This window comes from Mya arenaria, chromosome 13 (assembly GCF_026914265.1).
Source record: "Mya arenaria isolate MELC-2E11 chromosome 13, ASM2691426v1".
Lineage (NCBI taxonomy): Eukaryota > Metazoa > Mollusca > Bivalvia > Myida > Myidae > Mya > Mya arenaria.
Window position 1 is genome coordinate 35538358 of NC_069134.1, and position 21301 is coordinate 35559658.

The 21301-nt window shown below is 34.0% G+C and overlaps 2 protein-coding genes and 1 long non-coding RNA gene across 3 annotated transcripts in view; 2 read left to right on the forward strand and 1 right to left on the reverse strand.

Moving 5' to 3' along the window:
- Nucleotides 1-5383, reverse strand: part of LOC128214090 (serine/threonine-protein kinase ICK-like) — a 28337-nt gene extending 22954 nt beyond the window's left edge. Inside the window, exons 1-4 of the mRNA XM_052920344.1 lie at nt 5308-5383; nt 4062-4361; nt 3433-3487; nt 2511-2632 (exon numbers count right to left, since the gene is read on the reverse strand). Of these exons, the coding sequence (XP_052776304.1) occupies nt 2511-2632; nt 3433-3487; nt 4062-4162 (278 nt within the window). The 5' untranslated portion in view covers nt 4163-4361; nt 5308-5383. The remainder of the gene's footprint in view (nt 1-2510; nt 2633-3432; nt 3488-4061; nt 4362-5307) is intronic.
- A 1462-nt stretch (nt 5384-6845) lies between these two features.
- On the forward strand, nt 6846-10070 carry LOC128214321 (uncharacterized). The gene is made up of 2 exons (XM_052920732.1): nt 6846-7380; nt 8462-10070. Exons 1-2 carry the CDS (start codon nt 7227-7229, stop codon nt 9004-9006), a joined length of 699 nt encoding a protein of 232 aa, XP_052776692.1. The 5' UTR covers nt 6846-7226; the 3' UTR covers nt 9007-10070.
- A 5767-nt stretch (nt 10071-15837) lies between these two features.
- Nucleotides 15838-16518, forward strand: LOC128213527 (uncharacterized). The gene is made up of 3 exons (XR_008257749.1): nt 15838-15861; nt 16017-16112; nt 16458-16518. It is a non-coding gene; the product is annotated as an uncharacterized LOC128213527 (long non-coding RNA).
- The last annotated feature ends 4783 nt before the right edge of the window (nt 16519-21301 follow it).

Below are 21301 nucleotides of genomic sequence, written 5' to 3' on the forward strand. Positions count from 1 at the left end.
TTTATTATGTAACCAGTATGTGATATATAAGATCAATTGAGGCAATTCTAAATATAACTCCAAGTTTTAATAAGTTATTTTCACGCTTTTGGTGAAATGATTGTTAAACAATAAAAATGGTAATTAACTGTTTTAAAATGGAAGTAAATTGATGATAAAGTAACCATAATAATATCACACGATATTGATCAAAGCCATTTCAAAGCCATCCAACAATTATGACCATTCCAGAAATGTTTCACTGCTCAAATATTGATAGAAGTTCATTTTCAAAATAATGATCTCTGTTGTTATTACTTTGATGTCAACAGGAAGAATAATACTCAACTTTTGAAGTCATTTAGATACTTGAGTGACTAGGGTTTTAGCTCAAGGGAAATACAGTGGTCGAAATTAACACAAGCCCACAAGCCCTGTGCTGGTAAATGTAAAATGCCTTCCGGGCTTGCTCAAATTCTGAATTTTATATTTATATTTTTATATAATTTGATGCCAAGCAATAGTTAGGCTTTTCAGATTTGTTCATCCAGAAGTCTAATTTCAATGACTGGAAATAGAAGGGTGCTGCACCCTGTTCTTTATTTATTAGCACCCTTCTGCCCTCTTGGACATCAGCATAGGCACCCTTCTGCCTTCATAAAATGAAATGCAAATGATAATGAAAAAAATCCTCTCTTTTGTTTAAAGTTTATACTAAGATAATAAATACATAAAAATTTGGATTTTTTGTCATTTGAAATATTTTTTTCTTAACATTTTCTGCCAAATTCGTTTTTTATCGCCCAATACAATGTACCCTTTTCTCCCTTGTATAAGCAACCTTTTCTTTTTCTGCAGCACTTTGCCGTTTTTAAAACCTGCCTAAAACTTTATTAAGTTGACAAAGAACAATTCAGGTTGATGTAAAGTTTATTTATGAAGTCGCATTTATGACTGATTACATATACATGTACTTGCAGTTGAATATCTTAAGTTTGCTTGCATGTTACCATTTGAAGATATAAACTATTAATAAATGTACCTTTGAAAACAACATTGAAGATGTATCATTTTCCTTAGACAAATCAACTTTAACCATCATAAATATGTTCAGTCAGATAAAAAGAAATAAAATCAGGCTATTTCTACATTTAAATTCAGCAAGCTTTTCTATCAAACCATTCTACAGGGTATGTTTATGTCCTATAACTGAAATAGCAATAAATTAATTGGCATTTTTCTATAAAAACCTTTATTTCTATTACATTCTTGCAAATCTTATTTTATTATCTATAACTTATACTTACTTTGTCATTCTATACCATATTTGAGGCACAAAGTGATATTGCATAAATGGTTTGGTATTATATAATGTCTATTGTCTATATATCTTTTATTTGGATACATGTATTTCAGGGCCCTTTACTTAAGATTGGAGTCGAAGTTTCAAACTAAAGATTTTAATTTCAGACATCAACCTTTAGGAAGAACAAGTTCTGGACCCAATTTCTCGAAACTTCTGAAGTCCCTTATAAAATAACAGGATTTAGCTAAGTTTACTATTTCTGTTTATCAATAAATTGCATATTTTTTTCATTTCTTTAGGAGTTTTTATACTTAAGATAGGGATTATCTTTATGATAACTTTAAGATAGGAATTATCTTTATGATAACCACAATAGACCAATTTTCATTTATCAAAATTCAATTTTAGTATGTATTTTGGCTAAATGAAATAAGCTACTTAGCCTAACTTAAGCCTGTTAAGCTTAAGAAGTTTTGAGAAACTGGGGCCTTGTTCTCATATTTGTGTAGAGCATCAGAAAATTTTAACAAGCCCTTCTATATAAAATTTAGAATATGAACAAACCCAGTTAGCATTTTATTGGTCCAGGGACTGCAGTAATGTCCTTATTTCAACCATAAAATATTTAAAAAAAATAATCTAACAAGAGTAATGAACCAGGGGTCGTAATTTACACAAGCCAGCATTTTCTGAATTCTATATAGCAGGACTTTTTCAAAAATTTGATGCCAAGCAATTAATTTAAGAATTCGGGCTTGTTTAACCAAAAGTCTAATTTCGATGACTGATAAACTCTTAAGATTGCTCTAACTGTTACATTAAAAGTAACATGTTCTACAATCAGGCACAATAATAATCAAATGCATTTTCTGTGCCTCCAACTCAGGCTCAAAACCTGTGGATATGGCCCCCTGTTTTCTGTCGAAGAAAAAATGTAAAATTTTCCCAAATCAACAAATGCCGAAATTTACAACTACATCACAGAGCGACCACCAATGACTGTCTAGAATTCAGGGGCATACCTGGACAGTTATTAAAGCCAGAATCAAAGTGTATATTGTCTATATAGCGTATTTTGTGTACCAAGTCTCCTTTGATATGTTTTTTGCGTTATGGCCAAGGTTAAAGTTTGTGCATGACGACGACGACGATGATGACAATAATGCTTTTACAATACCGCAACTTTTGCTTTGAATATCTGACTCTCTAATACAGTTCTACTCACCTATCTTTCATCATCTGGTAAAGGTTTTCCTTCATATATTCGAACACAAAAAACAGCTGGTCATTCTCGCGAATCACCTCTTTCAACTTGACGATGTTTGCATGGTTCAGCTTTCTTAATGACTGAAAGAATAATATGGCGATGATGTGAAATACAGTGTAAGGTTAAAATTGTTTGAGGCATGGCGTACAATAGACAACAATCAATCACACAATGATAATATTAAAAATTTAAATTTTCAGAAAAGACTTGTGAGGCCAATAAATAAAATGGTTTAGTTAGCGTTACATCCTTTCAAAAACAGGTAGGGTATGTAGGCTTTTTTTATTTATTTTTTATTAGTCTTTATAAAAGAACGTAATTGTCATCATAAGAGAAAAGTGTTAAGGTCAGGGCAATTCCATTTTAACATATATCCCCCGAGGGGAGGCACTTATAAAATATGCCTCCCCCCCCCCCTACAGAAGCAAAATTAACCTTTCAGGGTCCAAATTAGCAAAAGAAGACACCCACCAAAATACTATTTAAGTAAATGCCTTCCACCATGGGTTACATGTTTTACTGGAATAGCCCTGACACCTTCTGTACACCGCTTTAAAGGTTTCAAACTACATATTAAAACACTCACTTAATAAAAGAATTTAGTTTTAGTTTTTTACCAAATGACTATAAAAACAGAATGGCCGGCGCCTATTTCGTAGGCAGGGTTGAGTAACCCGAACCAAATGAATTTTTTTAGGCCTGATAATTAATTAATGATTCGTCAAATGATTATCAGCAACTGATTTTCAACATTACTATGTCACTAGACAAGTAGACAATCCTAATTTTATCAATACCAAAAAACCCAAACATTTGCTCTATTTTGACCTTGGTAAATCAGGTAATGAAAATGAAATTCAGCTTTAGAATAATTTGTTACCTTGACTTCCCTGAGATTCAAACATTCATCCCACGAGTAGTACTTCTTCTTCATTCTGAAAATATGTAAGAGCTTTTAAACATCATCAAAATTAAATCAGTACATGTATTTCAGAAAGAAACAGTGGTCGAAATTAGCACAAGCCTGCACTGGTAAAATGATTTCTGGGCTTGCTGGAATTCTGTGTTTATACAGCACTGAGCAGGGCTTGTTCAAAATTGTAATGCCAAGCAGTAGTATATGAATTTGGGCTTGTTCATCCAGAGCATAACACATAAGTTTTTTTATTTTTCATGTACATGTTTATTATAAGTCGGTGTAAAAATGAACATATATTTTTAAACTTATTTAAAAATATGGAAAGCCCCTTCGTTTATAGGGTATCACATATCAATTCCATTTTGATAAACTAATTAATACAATAAAAGAAATAAAATGAGTAGTCCAATATAACTGGTCTCGCATCAGATACCAGATGGAATTTTATCAGCAGGGCCAAATTCACCAGGAATGTCTGTTTAGGGTGCATGTCTGACCTTTAACAGATTTTTTATTTTGCATTATATCTGTGTATAGATTCAGTAGAAATGCCCTAGTTTACAGGCATTACCATTATTACGAGTACTTACTTTTTAATGGCACACTTCTCATTGGTTTCGATGCATGTGGCGAGAAGGACACTTCCGTATGTTCCATCTCCCAACTGCTTTGTTACTGCATAGCGATTCATGGTTTTCTCTTATACTTGCCTCTCACTTTGATACAATCACAGTACAATATTCTTTTGATGTGAGAAACAGGCAATACTTTTATTTCTTATATTTAATTCTTTACGCAATATTAGCGTATTTGTTTAAAATGTCAATTATGCTTTGGGCCATCATCTTCAGCAAACACAAACATCACATGAAATCTGCCTTTGCTGTTACCTGAAAAAATTGGAAAAGATATGCGATAGTCATTTTAATTGAGAGCAACAGAAGCAATGCAACATTTGTCTATTATGCTAAGCAGATAAAGGTATTTCAATATTCCAAACAAAGGTACTGGGTACCTGAGATTGTTTGAAACAGCAAACTTCTCTCGAATATAACATCAACTAGGTGTTTATCCCTTCTTTACCAACAGTAGTAAGAAAATAAACAGGATATTAATGACTGTCAAAAATGATTAACAAAATTAGAGCCGGAACTTCCTTATCTTCAATATGAGCATTGTATGATTACGCTGAACTAGCCATCTTTACACTACAGAAGGTTGCGCAGTTTTTTTTTAACAGATCCACTACATCAATCTGTGGAAATGTTTAAATACAAGTTACAGAAACCAAGAGGTAATATAAACATACGGCTAAACTTTAACAGCCCATAGAAACTAAGAATCATAAAAAAATGGAACAAATGAATAACCTGCATACAATATATTTATAGCGAATGCAAATAATGTGGTTATTTTAAAGTCAAAGCTTGATAGGCTGTGGCAAGCGTTAACTCTCGAGAATGTGAACAAATTTATAATTCAAAACAAGATGCTAAAATATATAGATTTGCATTACGTATATAAATAATGATTGGAGAAAACCATATAACCAGAAATCAAGGGGAAATACTGGTCTTAAGGGACAAACAGCTCCCTCAAGAACCAGGAAAGTGTGCCATGGTGTATAGTGTTTGTATTTTTCTTTATTTAGGTTATTTCAGATTGAAAAAATGTTCAACCAAAAATCGTGGTCAAAAATGAATAAAATAACCCATCTTCGATAACTAAATTAGTCAGCGTATCTCTTTCAATAAACTTATATATTATTTAAATTTGAAATGTGAAGTATAAGGTCAAGGTTTTGAGGAAAAACATCGCTAAACAAAATTTACAAACCTCCGCCATGACAGTTGTTGCTATTTGCTGCTGTAAAGCGATCACGTGACCCGTGTAGCAACCAATACGAACCGCTTACATCAATGAAATCAAGCAAAAAAGGTTTTTATTGTTTTTTAATGTAAAAACAATGTAATTTGAACACATTTCAGTATAAAATAATAATAAGCATATTCCTTGATTAAATATATTATCCGCTAGCTATAAAAATAGAAATAACAAAGCGCTTTTTTTCGACAAATCAAAGCACTGACAAAGGTGATGGAAGCGCGCTACGGTCAGACACATTATCATCTTATAAATTAGGTCGATGTACATGCTAATCATATGTGACTTTACTTAAAGATAATAAATTGAGCAAGTTGCATCGGAGAGATATAGCTATACAATATGTAAACACTTCATAGACAAAGTTACTTGTACACAATTGTGACATCTAGCATTGGGCGATTGGTCTCGAACCTCCAAATGATTACATAGATTTTTAAAAATGCTTCTGTTTCTAAACAGTTTGCCACTGGTAGAGTTGGAACCGTCAAGGCATATTTACTTATTTTGTTATTGCAATATATCTTAAAAATATTACAACATACCTTCAAATATAATTTCAAATAAAATGGAGTTGGGGCTACATGTATATATATACTGAAATGGGGGCGCTTTGACCAAATTGGGTGTGTTTTGACCATTTTTTATTAAGTGGGGGCTATTTGACCAAAGGTGTGGGGGCTATTTGACCAAAATGGGGGCGTTTTGGCTTGGGTGCTATTTAACTTGGGGGCTATTTGACCAGGTTCCGTTTTTAGCCTGATGAAAAATGATGCCCTGTGTTTATACTCGCCAAAGCCTGTACCGTATAAGAGTCATGGCTCATAGTTTTGAATTTAGACACAAGTTATAAACGTATACTATATAAAGGTATGCAGATCTAGATGTTTAATTGATTCATTGTATAAGTCGTATCAATTAGTGCATGATCCTAACATGTACATGTATACTCATATATGTATCGGTAGTGAGTCAGTACTCAAATTGAACATTAACGTGTAATTGTTTACCCACACCCAGGGGTCGTCTCAAAGGGATTGATTTTAATGTGAAACAGACCAGTAGCATTTATTAAGAAATGACTTTTAATCATGTAACTTCAGGAACGACACAATTAACGTAAATTGGCATGCTTTTTGACTACGCAATTATAAGACCGTTTCGGTTAACGGCCTCACTTGGGACGACACGCCTCCGATGTCTTTAATTGCTACTAATTTTCACATCGTCATGCATTATGTACAAATGTACATTGTTATCCAAGACAAATACGTATGCTACAGAAATAGCGCATCCTATACATTTAAACTTTTGTTTTTACACAGAAAATACAGCTTATACGTTAGCAGTTTATTACCGCAAGGGAGACTACCTGGTTTAGAGAAACAGCAAATTAAGTCAGAAGTTAACTCGCATTATTCTAATAATCCCGTGACCTACTTCATCTCTCGCTTTATCGGGATGTTGAATGTACATGTATGTATTTGATGCACTGTTCAAAATGGCGACTCCTACGATCTTTGATAATGATTCTGATGTTTGTCGAAATTATCCATGTTCTCCTTGTTTGAAAAACGATAAAAAGGAACAGGAATCTACAAAGTATTGCATGGATTGTAAGGAGCACTTCTGCACCACTTGTGAACAAGCGCATGGTCGTTTCACTCAATTCAGAGACCACGTGATAACCAAACCGACTATTGTTTCAAAGGATTTAGTTTATAGAAAGGACCTTAAAGGGGTCCGGAAAAATGACAAGAAACTGGATGCTATGGGCTTTTGTTGTATAACAAGTGGAGAAACTCGGTATACTTTGTTATCTGATTACCAAAATGATCAGGTAATAGTTTGATCTTGTGTCAACTATTGGCATGCCTGGGCATCCATACGCCCTTTGTGAAATCACAAGCATCAGTGCGGTTGCTGTGACAATTTCGAACACGACCAAGCTACTTTTACTTGATGTCTCGAGTGACGGCAATGCTACGATAAAACAGGAAATCGAAGTTCCATTTGCCTGTCGTGGTGAGTAAATATTTTCTTATTTTTACCCGAAATACAATATAAATAAGAAACGGTCACATCTTTTAGAACATTAACATAGTTTAACGCTATTATTATTCGTATTTTTATATGTTTTATGCTAATGCTCAGACCGGTGTGTTGTTCTAGCCTGTAAGTTTGCCAGGATCTTTATGCCTCTCTGTAAAAGAAGAGGGGGTATATTGCTAAAATCCAAGTGATAACTCAACTATTCCTTGACCTATGATCATTAAACTTGACATGAAGGTTGGGCCTGGCCAGGAGATGACCCCTTTTGATAGGAGGGGTGATCGGGTCAAAGGTCAAGGTCACAGTGACCTTTAACTCCAAAAGATTGTCTAAGCTTGTCCGAGTGATAACTCAACAATGCCTGGACCTATGGTCATCAAACTTGAAAAGGTGGCTGGGCCTGACCAGAAGATGACACCTAATGATTTTACATGACATCGGGTCAAAGGTCAAGGTCACAGTGACCTTGAATGCAAAAAGGTTATCCGAGTGATAACACAACAATGCCTGCACCAAATGGTCCTCCTTGAACGCGAAAAGCTTGTTCAAATGATAACTAGACAATGTGTAGACTTTTCGGTCTCAAACTTTACGTAGAGGGTGGGTGTGACCCCTTCTGATTTTTGGGGTCATCAGGTCTAAAGGTCACTGTGACCTTCAACACAAAAAGTTTGTCTGATTGATAATTGAAGAATGCCCCGCCCTCTTTATTCTTACCACATTGGTATGGCATCATTCTAACCTACTATCCTCACACTTTGGATGCCTCAAAGGCATCCCATGCCAATGACAAATCAGCTGTCATTTCGGTCCATGCATAATTCTTTCAATTGTCCGAATGTTCGTGATAACCTGGCATAATGTTTGACAAACATCTCTTGTTGTCATTTGTGTCTCCAAAGAAGATCGAAGTTAGTTGTTCGGCTTCAGATTTCCATTTTTTTTAGATAACTGTCAGGTTGGTGTAAAGAGTTTAATTGGTAATGCTAAAAATGGTGTGTGTGGAAATTCGTATAATTCTTATAAATATTGTTTGAATGTATATGTATTTCAGGGATAACTTACGTGCCACAAGAATTCGTCGACTGTTTGGTCATTGTCAGTGGTGGCGATCCAAGTGGTCGTGATAAAAACGAAAAGGGTAAAATCGACATATATTCCATTGACGCTTCTGGAGCTGATGTTAAACTTGTCCAGGTCCGCGAAGAACTTATAACACTGGACAATACAACCCACCAGCTTTTTCCACGGAACGTCGCCATAAATAATGCCAAGGATTCAATCTTGATAACCGGAGCACAGTTAGGTGTTATTAAAATGAAAGGTAAACAAAGTATTACCAAAAGCTCCGTCTTCAATAGCAAATTTGCAAAAACGACTAGAGGAATTTGTGTCAACGACAAAGATGAAGTGTTTGTTACAGGTCTTGCCACAAAAAATGTACTAAAATTTGCCAGTGATGGTACTCTTATAGGCGAAATTGTCAATGAAAGTCACGGTCTCGTAATTCCATTGTCTCTACACTATGACAATGTAAGAAACTTGCTGCTTATTGGCAGTGCTCGCCACGACTGTTCCTTCCTGTACGTAAATTTATAAAATGGGTGATACAACAGAAATTGTTTTTCCGTATGGTTATGGCAATTAATATTTAAACCGCATGGTAGCGAAGAGACGTTATATTGGACATTCTTTATTTATATTGAACAGTCTATATATGTGTGAAAGGACGCGGCCTTTTGGACGAGGAGAGGCATTTCATTGGATGGCATGAATGATGGAAAAACATATTTCTTTTATTTTGAAAGTCTGATAGTAGTTTTACATTCAGTTAAGTGAATGCAATAATTCAGTTTCGTTTGAGCAGCGAATACACATTAAGGGTTATTCTTTCTTCCATTTCATGTATTGACCCGCCGATCGCCATGTATAAATGAACACGTTATTTCTTGTCAATGATCAAGTGTATTTTAACTGTTCATTGTATATAACTATGTTGAATGTTTGAACTGAAGGAAATTTATGTTCTGTTATGTTTTGTTCGTATGAAGTTTATTAACTTTAAATCAAGTTCACTTTATTCAAGTACACTTATACTAAATCTGTGAGGCCACTTAATGCGGCAACATGAACATTGCATCCATGTAACACAGTAAACATGTTTATGTATAGATCCTTACAGTAATGCTACTCAAGAATAAATAGCAAATAAACAGTTTTGCAATTTAAAGAAAAAAGTTACTATGTGTAAATAAACATTATTTCGCTCTGTATTAGTAGTTTGTATTTTTTTTCTCAAAGTTGTAGAAAACAGAGTAAATTTGTTTTGTTTTGTTTTTCAACATTTTAAGGTTTACATTTTAAAAATAATGCAGCTTATGTTTGGTTATCAAGTTAAGGTTTATCATATTTACGAAATGCTTGACGAAAATGGCAAGCTTACGTAGAATTTTAAACTTGTCTGTTTTTATCAACTGAATTGTTTTCTTGTATCAAAGCATTATATGTATGACAGAACTCGCTTTGAGTCTTGTGTATTTTGTATATATAAATTAATATCTATTCTTACTATGTATTGCTTACCTGCCTTTTGTTTGAACACTATATTTTGCAACGTATTGTCTCTCCTTAAATATAGAGCCTAAATAAAGGATTTGTCTCTTTCTGTTTTCCTTCATACTTTGGGATGGCCTAGACTACGTATACAACGAAACGTGTGTTTACATGTACGTAAAAGCAAAGCTAACCTTGTAGTTGTTACTTGTAAATTTTACTCGGGTAGACGTCATTTAAAAAAATCGCCCTGACCAACAAAACTCTATTTTTAGGTTTATATTACGTGTATTAAGCAACACTGGAACCAATATAGGAGAATATATGTATAAATAGTATTCATCAATAAGAAAAGAGCTATTATGTATTGAAAAGAACACTTATTACAAAAGTATAAAATAAATATTCAATGATTGATCCATTATTTCTTGTATTCATATGAACGCAATAGATGACTGAAGCAAACTCATGATGTGGTATGCTATCGTTCCTTTATTATATTCCATCAAAAATAATATCGCAAAATATGGTAGTAAATATGTTACACAGCCGTATTCTACACTGCTTACGTCACGTAAGTTTACAAAAGATATTATTCCTATTCGAATCTACGTCTTTTGAGATGTTTATATAAATATGTAATATATGGACATGTCAAAGAGACAGTCCCAGTTTAACGATTACTCTGTTTATAACTGCGCTTAGGCGTAACAGACACTACACGAGTGACAAATAACGTTCATGTAGTGCTATGCAATTGTTCTTTTATTATATACCAATCAGAAATCTGCACGCAATAAATATCACAAAATATGGTAGTCCGTTTTTTACACTGCCTACGTCACGTATTAACGAATGTAATTGCACGATATTAAAATGGCGTTTTAATATAAACAGTGCTTTATTATGCATGTAATAACGTGTATTTAAGTGATATTTCTGTAGTACTTTATATCTGTGCTTCATCATTTACTAGTTTAATTGTTATGGAATTGGCAAGCTCATTTTGTTAGAAATCAAGTAGTGCTAGAAGTCTAGAAGTGGAAGAATTATTAATACGTCATTTGGTAAATCGCTTTTACGTCTGGACGATTAGCGACAATATCTTAATATAGAGGTTACACACCACCATTGTCATTTCCTCTATAATTCAATGTGAAATGATTATTTTTAGACAACATTTAAAGGCATTTCGAGCGAATGCAGACTGTGATAAACATATATATTCTTAAAGTACAAGCTTTAAATTACCTTTTAAGCCAATAAAAAGGGGGGTCAAGTTATTCCTAAGAAAAATCTCTCCACTTGAAAAACAAACTCTAAAAATTGCACAGTCCGCCATGACAGTTCTTCCAAAATGACCTTTCAATTATAGGGCAGCAGTTTATGCTTAAATCTCTATTCTAAATAATAAATCAAGCAATGATAGATACTCAAGGTATAACAGTTTCAGGAATAATGATAGTTTTGATTTACAGTGTATTGAGCATGTGAAAACATGTCTATCAGTCATAAAAAAACACATTATTTTTTATTGAGAATTTTCCACACAACGGAAGTACATGGCGCAATGATGACGTCATACCTATACGTTGTAGCACCAGGGGATAATGGAGCCGTCTTGACAGCGATTTTTGCTGTTTAAATTTTAGAATGATATTATTCCATTAGAATCTACGTCGTTTGAGATGTTTTTATAATATATTAAATATATGGAAATGTCAAAGAGACAGGCTAATGAGCTAATGAATACCTTGTTTATAACAACGCTTAGGCGAAACATAAACTAAACGAGAGACACAAAACGTAACAAAACAACAATCACGAAATTATGCATCACAATATCTCTTTTTGGAGCAACGGCGTTCGAATGGTCAACTTAAACAGGGTCATCGTTATATGTCTGACAGCTGGGCTTGTCCCTGCAAATTATATTGTATAATTAATAGATTTCTAGCTGCTGGGTTAAAACTAGTTTATGAGTACACCCAACCTCACACTTGTTCCATCACCTATCAATGATAATAAACTCCAATACAGAACTACGTTCATCAGGCATAATGCATGGAGACGTGTTTTACTTCGTTTCGCCATAGAGAGCACGAGTAAATCGCGTTGGCTAATAATTTAAATATGTACCACATGCTACGCTAGTTTTCTGCTCCTTTGCAGATAGAGATGGTCTATATATTCCACGAATTTTTAATTATCGACATATTCCTGTAATTGCCCTTTGATCACTTTTCAAGTTGTAAAACTCTAGGTGGACGAATATATACCATTTCACTAGTACAAATTATTCCATTATGTACCATTTTCGTTCCAGTTTCATTGTACTGGCAAAGCAGCAAATGCATGCATTAAGCCAAACACATATCGAAATATATTAAAACTTTAAATATATTTCGATATATGTTTGGCTTAATGCATGCATTTGCTGTTCTTTTGTAAGCAGGCATCGTTTAATTTAAAAGATGACTGCATACAAAAGAACATTTGTATAAATGAACACGTGACAAACATGAACTATATTTAAACAAATTACATGTAAAGACAATAATGAAACAATACATTGCATCCAATAAAGAAGCTACCACAAGGTTTGAGAAACGTTTGAGGTTGAACGCTCGAGACTGAGTTAGATCCACAGTGACCTTTATCTAAGTTTCCAATGACCGTCCCCTGACATGAACTAATGGCGATATGTTATATTAGTATGATATATGTGTATTGTTTTATGACGAAGCGTGCCTCTCGTTTAGTCAAGTTGGTCTTGATTCGTGTGCCTTTAAACAGGAGTTAATGTTTTGGCCACTGAGCTTATCCTGATATTTCCATTGGTCTGTAAGGTCATAATTCATTCATGTTTAAGTTTGGTATTAAATAACGAACAACAATCCGTGTGGCGTTGAACCAGACTATGGACTGATCATGGGTTAATGTTCATTATTGGAAATGTATAGTAAGTTAAATTCTGACGCCTATAATTATCCCAATAAACTTTGGGGATGAACCAAAAGCAAAAATAGGCCAATATTATTTTTCTCGGTATCAGCTTGCGAATAATTGAACATCCGATATGTTGTCACCACATATATATCTACATTTACAAAGAGCATAATTAGTTTTTGGTCTAATGATCAACTATTATGAACACAGTACATCATTTACGAAATGATCAACTAATTGTGTAATAATAGCATCTTATAGTTGTTGACGATGACGATGATGACGATGCTGCTGCTGCTGCTGCTGCTGACGATGATAATGATAATGATGATGATGATGATGATGATGATGATGATGATGATGATGATGATGATGATGATGATGATGATGATGATGATGGTGGTGGTGGTGGTGGTGATTATGATGATGATGATGATGATGATGATGATGATGATGATGATGATGAAGATTTTAATTCCGAAAACATTCTTTCCAAATGAGGAGTGCAAAAAGAGCGAGGGAAGGTGAAACGGTGATACATTAGATTTAATAAGATTGATGGATATTCACCTTGTTCCTCTCAATAATTTGTAATAGAATGGGAAGTAATTTGTACGACTTAAAGAGGATTGGGAAGATTGAGAAAAATACTTTTGAAATATCAGGAGCAACTTTATGGATACAATTTGTATGAATGACGCGCATCATACTGAAGATATTTTATCATTCTTGATTAAAATGTGTGTTAATATCCGTCTTGAGGCTTTTGCGTTTTTTTTTGTTGAGTGCAAAAACGTCATTTGTTTTATTTAATGTCCTGATTAATGACTAGTTATTTCTGTATCCATTAAATTGCGGTAAACTATACATTCAAAAGGCCGTTTCCCATTGGTGACCAACGGGGAAAACCAATTTTGAAATTAAAATATTCATACTTCTTAAAACTCTTTACGAAATTCACTGAAAAATATTTAAGATTTACCGTGCAAATTTACTATGTGCCACTTTTGCAGTTGATGACTCAAAAATAAAATAAAATAAACCGGATTTGTAGAACGGTTCTTTTCAAAAAACAGTCAAATCTCTCAATGCATGACTGGGTGATAACCCCGTGAAATTGATCAAATTAAAAATGACCGAAAAATACATGTTTAAATTACAGTATGGTAGATGCGTTCTTTGTCTTCAAAAGAAATGAATCGACCATAATTAAAAAAGATGGTGTGGAATTTATTGGTAATGATTGTAAATATTGTTTGAATGATGATTTAATTCAGGCTTAACATACGTGCCGCAAAGATTCGACGAGTTTTCCATCCACTGACGCATCTTGAGTTGATGTTAAACTTGTCCAGATCCGCGAGGAGCTATCAGTGCTGAACAACTGTTTTTCCCTCGAAACCTCGCCATATTTATTGCGAATGATTGTCTCCTGATCTTGAAGCTCATTCGGGTGTATACACACTTATAAGCGTCATACAAATGCTTAAAGATGCACTCTTACTTCCAAATAAAATTTACCACAATTAATACAAATGTTTTGATATACCAAAAACGATGAATAAATATCGACAACAATGAATTTTATATACCCCCCAAGTCCGGGGTTATACCGGGAACAGCCGGGGAAATGGGCCGTGTTTTTACCTTTTAGGTTGCCCCGCAATGCCGGGTGAATGCGGTGGTTTTGTCTTTGCTTTAAATATAGCGGGGAATGGGCCTTACCTAGAGTCCCTGGGAGCCGTTTCATTAAAGAATAATGTCGTAACTTTTACGATATCGTAACTCGGAAGGTTACGAAAATACTTGCGACCGTTTCAGAAAGCGGATCGCAAGGTGCGATCGTAACTTTACGATTTTCTTTCGGGTAAAAGAGAAGTAAACGTGTTGACTGCGCATTTGTTTACTTCCGGTTCGTCGTCTGCTGAACTTTGGACCAGTAAGTATCCCAACTTTCAGTTTCACTTTCAGTTTATTTTTAAAAGGAAGAATGAATTATAATGATATTTGAATTACAATTATTTCAATAAGCAAAGCATGACTGTTAGAGTATCCATGGTCATGTCAGCTTTATGCTGAATACATTTGGCAGAATGTCGCATGCGATGACTCACATGATTGCGGATGGGGTTGCTAAGTAATCAATCACTTCGATTGATTGATTCACCCCACTTATTTATCCTGCCTCTTGTCCTGTCTTTGTTATGTGTGCATGGGAAAAAACAAAACATGTGTGTACTTTTCACACATACGTTCGTTTAAATGTTTATGATATGTTACTTGCTCCTGTTCAATAACATCTATATATAAAAGAATAATTTTGACTTACATTTCAGACTCCAATTCAGCTATATATAGGCTACCATAATCATAATTTGTAGTTTCTTCCATAATACTTATATATTTGTTTAAAGAATAAAGATGTAACTGAAATTTCTGGAATCCATGTAACAATTTTGCATCATTTCCTATCAAGGAAAACAACAGACTAGTATATTGCAGCCATTTACATTGTGTTAGATCTACAATTATATGGCAATTAAGAAGTTGAATTTAATTTGTAACATCGTTGATAATCAATTTCAATATATTGTTTTATATTTAGACATGAGTGTCAACAAGGAGCGGTCAATGAATTGGACCAACGATGAAGAGGCGATGAAGGTACTGTTTGGGAGTTTCTCCCAAACGGTTACTAATTATGATAAGGCCGCAATTTGGAAATAAATTTTGGAGAAGTGAGATTCTTTTTATATTGGATTGTTAGTTAAAATTAAAAACAACAACTCAGGGACACATTCATTATTTATACGATTATCACATTTATTGTATATCTAGAATTCAAACTTGTCACATGAAACATTGCTTATAATATCCTCTGCATTTTAGTGTATGTGCTGTTGGTCACAACCGCTCATTGGAGCAAGTAAAAAGAAATGGACGGATTTGAAGGTATGCATACAAATGGTAGAAGAAAGTAAAAAATACATTTTTAAGAATGAAATATATACCACTAATATGTACTATATATAATATAATAATGTAGTGAGAGGCTTAATATAGTTTTTGAATATGATATTTTTAACATATTTTGTTTCTATGATCAGTCCATGGCCAAAAAGAAAGAGATGAAAAGAAGGAGAATGGCGGCAGGGACTGGTGGAGGACCAGCCCCACCAGAGCTTTCTGCCTGAGAGGAACAGGTATTTTGTTATTCTTGTGTTAAGATTTTCTCAGTTGACATGGCAACTGGTTTGAAGTAAACAGTGATGCTTTATGCACATTAATGAGCAAAAAATCCATATAAAGGGTTTGATTACAGAACAGTGTTTTTCTTTTTGGAATTATTTTCATTGCCTGTGCCTTGCAAATTGGAAAAAGTCGACTTTGAGAATAAACAAAATCAGGCCACAGTAGCTAATATAATGGCAAATATACATCTTTTCACTTGTTTATGCACATTTATAGAAAGGATAGGCTAGCATTTACCTTTGGAAATGATTATTATGTATAATTGATATCACCGCTTATGTATATTAAACTTACAGATTATCAGTGTCATCCCAGATGAGATGGTAGAGGGAATTTCTGGAGGTGTTGATACATTTGATAAGACAATAGTGTGTTTGATCATTTCTACATGTAGGCTTAGCAGGACTTGAAGAAGAATGTAATGAGATTGTTAATTTACATTTTTAAACCCAGGCACCAAGATTCAATAAAGTATGGAACTCCAGTTATATTTAATATTCAATCTGACCTGTTATTGTATTTGTTGACTCTTATATATTAAACATACATCTTTCTTTGTTTTTCAGCTTCCAAGCCTAAGAAAGCTATAACAGAAGGTAAGTACATTTTAATGTCTACAATTTACTGAAAACATGATTGGTGCAAACATTATGAATTGCTGTCAAGATAACCCATAATGACTGTTGTGCATGTAAGCGGTGTAGTGTATTTATATTATAGATAACTATGAATGCAAAATAATTAATTCTGTTTCATACTTTATTTTGTAAGTATACCGCACCTTTTATTGGTAATAATTTACATACTTAAAGGATAGAAGTTGTAGTTATTTAAAAAGTACTGTATCTGCTTGAAGCTTATCAATGTCACAATAACTTTTATTTTCAGAGAAGACCGAGATATTGACTGGTCAATTTGAAGGTGATGTAGGTAAGATCCATTTTTAATGTAAAGCCAACCTGGTTCGCTTATGGAATTTATCGTCATGATAGATAGGTTGATTTGATCTCTACTGACATAAAGTAGAATGTTCAATGCATGCATGTAGCAAAGGTTGGGGCAAGAATCCTGTGTATTCGTTTATTGGCCTAGGGCCATTTAGGGTCCATTTTTTATAATAAAACACCCCAAAGTGCACAGCAGGATACTCAGATTGGATATCTGATAAGACAATTAGGCAATAAGATTAAGATCAATTAACTGTGTCAAAATACATATTTTATTTTTGTTTTTTGTTGTTGATTTTTTTTTTTTTTTGGGGGGGGGGCACTTATATAAGGTTTAAACTAGGTCTATAATGCCACCATTTTTATTAAGTAGTTATAGTTGTATACATACAGAAATTGGTTACCAGCATATACATTTCCAATTTTAGCATGCACGACTTCACCAAAACAGTGTTCGTCAAAGGATCAAACATCTGTACCAGCAATGATAAAGGCATCCAGCTCAAGTTCACGGTCAGAGAAAGTCTTGGAAGGAAAGAAAGTAAGTAACAAAGCATCAGATTATTTGATTCAATCTGCGGACACACATTTAATGAGGTTAGGAGAAATATTATGCAAAATATACATAATTATAAGGTGTGATGGAATTTTAGCGGAAGTGCCCTCTTGATATATATATATATATGTATAATTAATCTCCGGTCTTCATGTTACTGAACAGAACAGAAACAGAACAGAACAGAAAATTTATTGTTAACTTGAACATATACAGTTCATCGTTGTTATCAATATCATAACACATGGCATGGCAATAGTTGATAAATGCGAGAGTGCATTATACATATATACATATATGAACTAACAATGATTTCAACATGTTAAAAGTTAAGCATTATTATTCAAAGCAGTATATCGTAGCTTAAAAGCATGTTTGCAATACAAAGCTAGTTTTCGTAGACATGCAGCATTTTTCGAGTTTAATAATTGAATGAATTTAAACATGCTTGGTCTTGCATAGTAAAATTTAGTTATGTATTTTTTCCTAATGTCATTATATTTCGGACAAATCAAAACAAAGTGATATTCATCTTCGATATCATTTTGAACACATAAAACACATTTACGTTGATTTCTTTCAATATTAACATATCTTCCTCTTTCAACATTTAACATATGAGGGGACAATCTTAATCTAGCAATAATATTCCTAAGTCTATAGCTATACAATTTATCTATATACGATGACATATGTATAGTGCATTTTAGTTCTCTGTACAACACTAGTGAACTTAATGAGTTTATATCATTTTTCCAATGTCCAATAAACGAGTCGATTAACCTTCTTCTAAAATTAGGAATAAAATAATCAATATTAATCGACTCCGGATATAACCATACTTCATTGAATCCTGCATTTTGTAATATAGTGCGTACATTAGAACACCAATTGTTTGAATTTGCGTTATTTTCCGCATCATATCGAAGGCTTTGCAATGTATTGTATAAAATGCAATTGTCTCTTTTAAATTGATACAGTTTAAGAAAATATTTAACAATTCGTATATGTCTAGTAACATACAGAGGGTACCGTCCTAGTTCACCATATATTGCAGAGTTACTAGTGCTTATTTTTACACCAAGAAGTCTTTTCAGAAATTTTCTATGAACCCTTTCTATATTTTCAGCTCTACAAAAGCCCCATACTTCACAAGAATAGCACAAAATTGATGACACAAATGAGTCGAATAAACCCAACATAATTTTAACAGGAATTTCTTTCCCCCTAGTTATCCCAAACAAATTTCCCATAGCCTTAAGTCCTTTATCTGCTAATGTTTGCGTTACTGATCACAACCAGGTATTCTCTTAATCATTTTGTCCATTTATAAAGGGGCGGATCAAAAAATTGATGCACAAACGGAAATCATTTTCTGAAAGGCAATATAATTATCTTGTACATGGAATGATCGTGGCATCATCTAGCGAATTTATTTCGATATGGTGTCACGATATATTCATATCTGCTTTTACAAAGAGGAATCGCTTTTGATCTGAAGGTGAAAAAAGTTGAACAGAGGGCAGACACTTATGAACATAAAATTAGGGCTACCCAAACATTTGCGAGAGTCCTTCAGTAATTAATCTGTCAATCCGTCCGTCTGTCAGACCGTTCGTCCACATGTTTTATGTTTTTGTTAATAACTTATCAGCCGTACAAGATATCAAATTCTCCCACATCAGATAAGTAGATCCAAAAACTTAACCATGCTATTAATTCTTATCTTGCCCACGAGCAAAGATAAAACAAATACCCGTATGGAACTACTTTTAAATGGTCATCACATTATAATGACCTCCCTTGTCGAAGACTGTCGTCTGTAGCATCACAGAAACCTTGTCTTGTGGCAATATTTGGAATGCCAATTAATTATTTCTCGCTTCAAATGTCTCCACCTTTCAAGAAATAATGCTTCACTCTCCTCAGAACTATTTAAAGACCGATTTGACTATTAACATAATCTGATTCACTGCGCGCATATCCATGACAACCACGAATGATCACATATCCATACGCATTTTCTTTCACTACGCACAAAAGAGTTCAAGCAAAAAATAATGCATTTTTACTTAATTTTGATTAACTGAGGTGGGAGAAAAAGCAGGTACCATAGCCGTTCGAGTAAGGTAGGTTCATCCCAACCCTCGCGCAGGGTCGGGATGAACCTATCTTACACTCTCGGCCATGGAAGATACTTACAGTCATGAAAACTAAACATTGTCACAGTCACAATACGCTCTTTTGTGACATATTATGTAACGAAATGCTTAAATAGTGTCGGATTTATGATCCTTTGTTTACTAAGAAACTATGACTTTTTATGGTTTGATAATAGTTTAAAAATAGCGTTCAAGATATTTAGTTCAAAACACATCATACCTGCTCAGTACAAATCAATCAATGAAAAGCAATACATTTGTCATAAATGTCAAAGATTTGTCATTCCACACTTAACAATAATGCCTGCTACTACTAACGGATCTAGAGGTGTGTGTGTGTGGGAGGGGGGGGGGGTGGGGTGCAGCCCTAAAAATGTCCTAGTTGCCTTTTTTAGTTAAATATAGGTGAAAAAATAGTAATAAAATACGCCCAAATTGCACCACTTCTGTATAGAAAGTTTCGAGGGGGAGTACCCCAACACCCCTGCTTACACTTTAATCTACAGAGGTTTCGGTCCGAGGGAGAAACACAAATCAAAAGGTTACGCCCCTAAGTTACGTTCTCTCTAACGTCAAATCCTGGAACTGCCACTGGCTACAGTAGCCAATAGCTAAAATAACATGCCTTCAATGTCGCACCTCCTTTAAAAAAGATCCCGCGGGGCCCTTATTACTCATGTGATGGCTCTAGTGATGATGATGATGATGATGATGATGATGCTGCTGCTGCTGCTGCTGCTGCTGCTGCTGCTGCTGCTGCTGATGATGATGATGAGTAGTTAATTTCAAAATTCGAAGTGCATTTGTTCTTTACTTCAGAAATGTTCGGTAATATAGCTTTTAATTAAATGAGAGGTTTATTTAAAGATTTCCATGTTTTTTTCTGTAACCCGTTCGAACCCTGAAAATTGCAGTCGAGCGTTGTATCCACTGAGATACGAAGGATTACCTAACTTGGTAATATCACGTGATAACATCTACTAGCCAATCACGCATAAGGAATGAATTCCATTAGGTAGACATACCCAGTAAACCTTTTTTAATGGAAAATACGAAATAACTGCTAAACTTAAATAAATTGTAAACTATGTGGTACTTAAGTTAGTAAGTTTCAATGCTTTGTACACATTAATACAAATTTTATGTCAGTTCTCGACAAATTTTCTATTTTTCTTGCAAATTGATCATCTGGTGCACAGTTGCTTTAAATTCAAATATTCACTTGATGAAATATGTGCGTATAACCGTCTGGAAGCTTGTGCGTTTTTGTTGAATGTTTGTAAATTTAATGTCCTGATAAACGACTAGCTTCTCCGCTTTCCATAATCTTGCGTTAAAAATACATTAACAATGACATTTCCCATGAAGTTAACCACTTTGATAATTTTACTAGAGTTCTATATACTGTATATTAGTTTTGCTTCGTGTCCAAAATGTTTATTACTACGCGATTTACTGAAATTCCACAATATGGT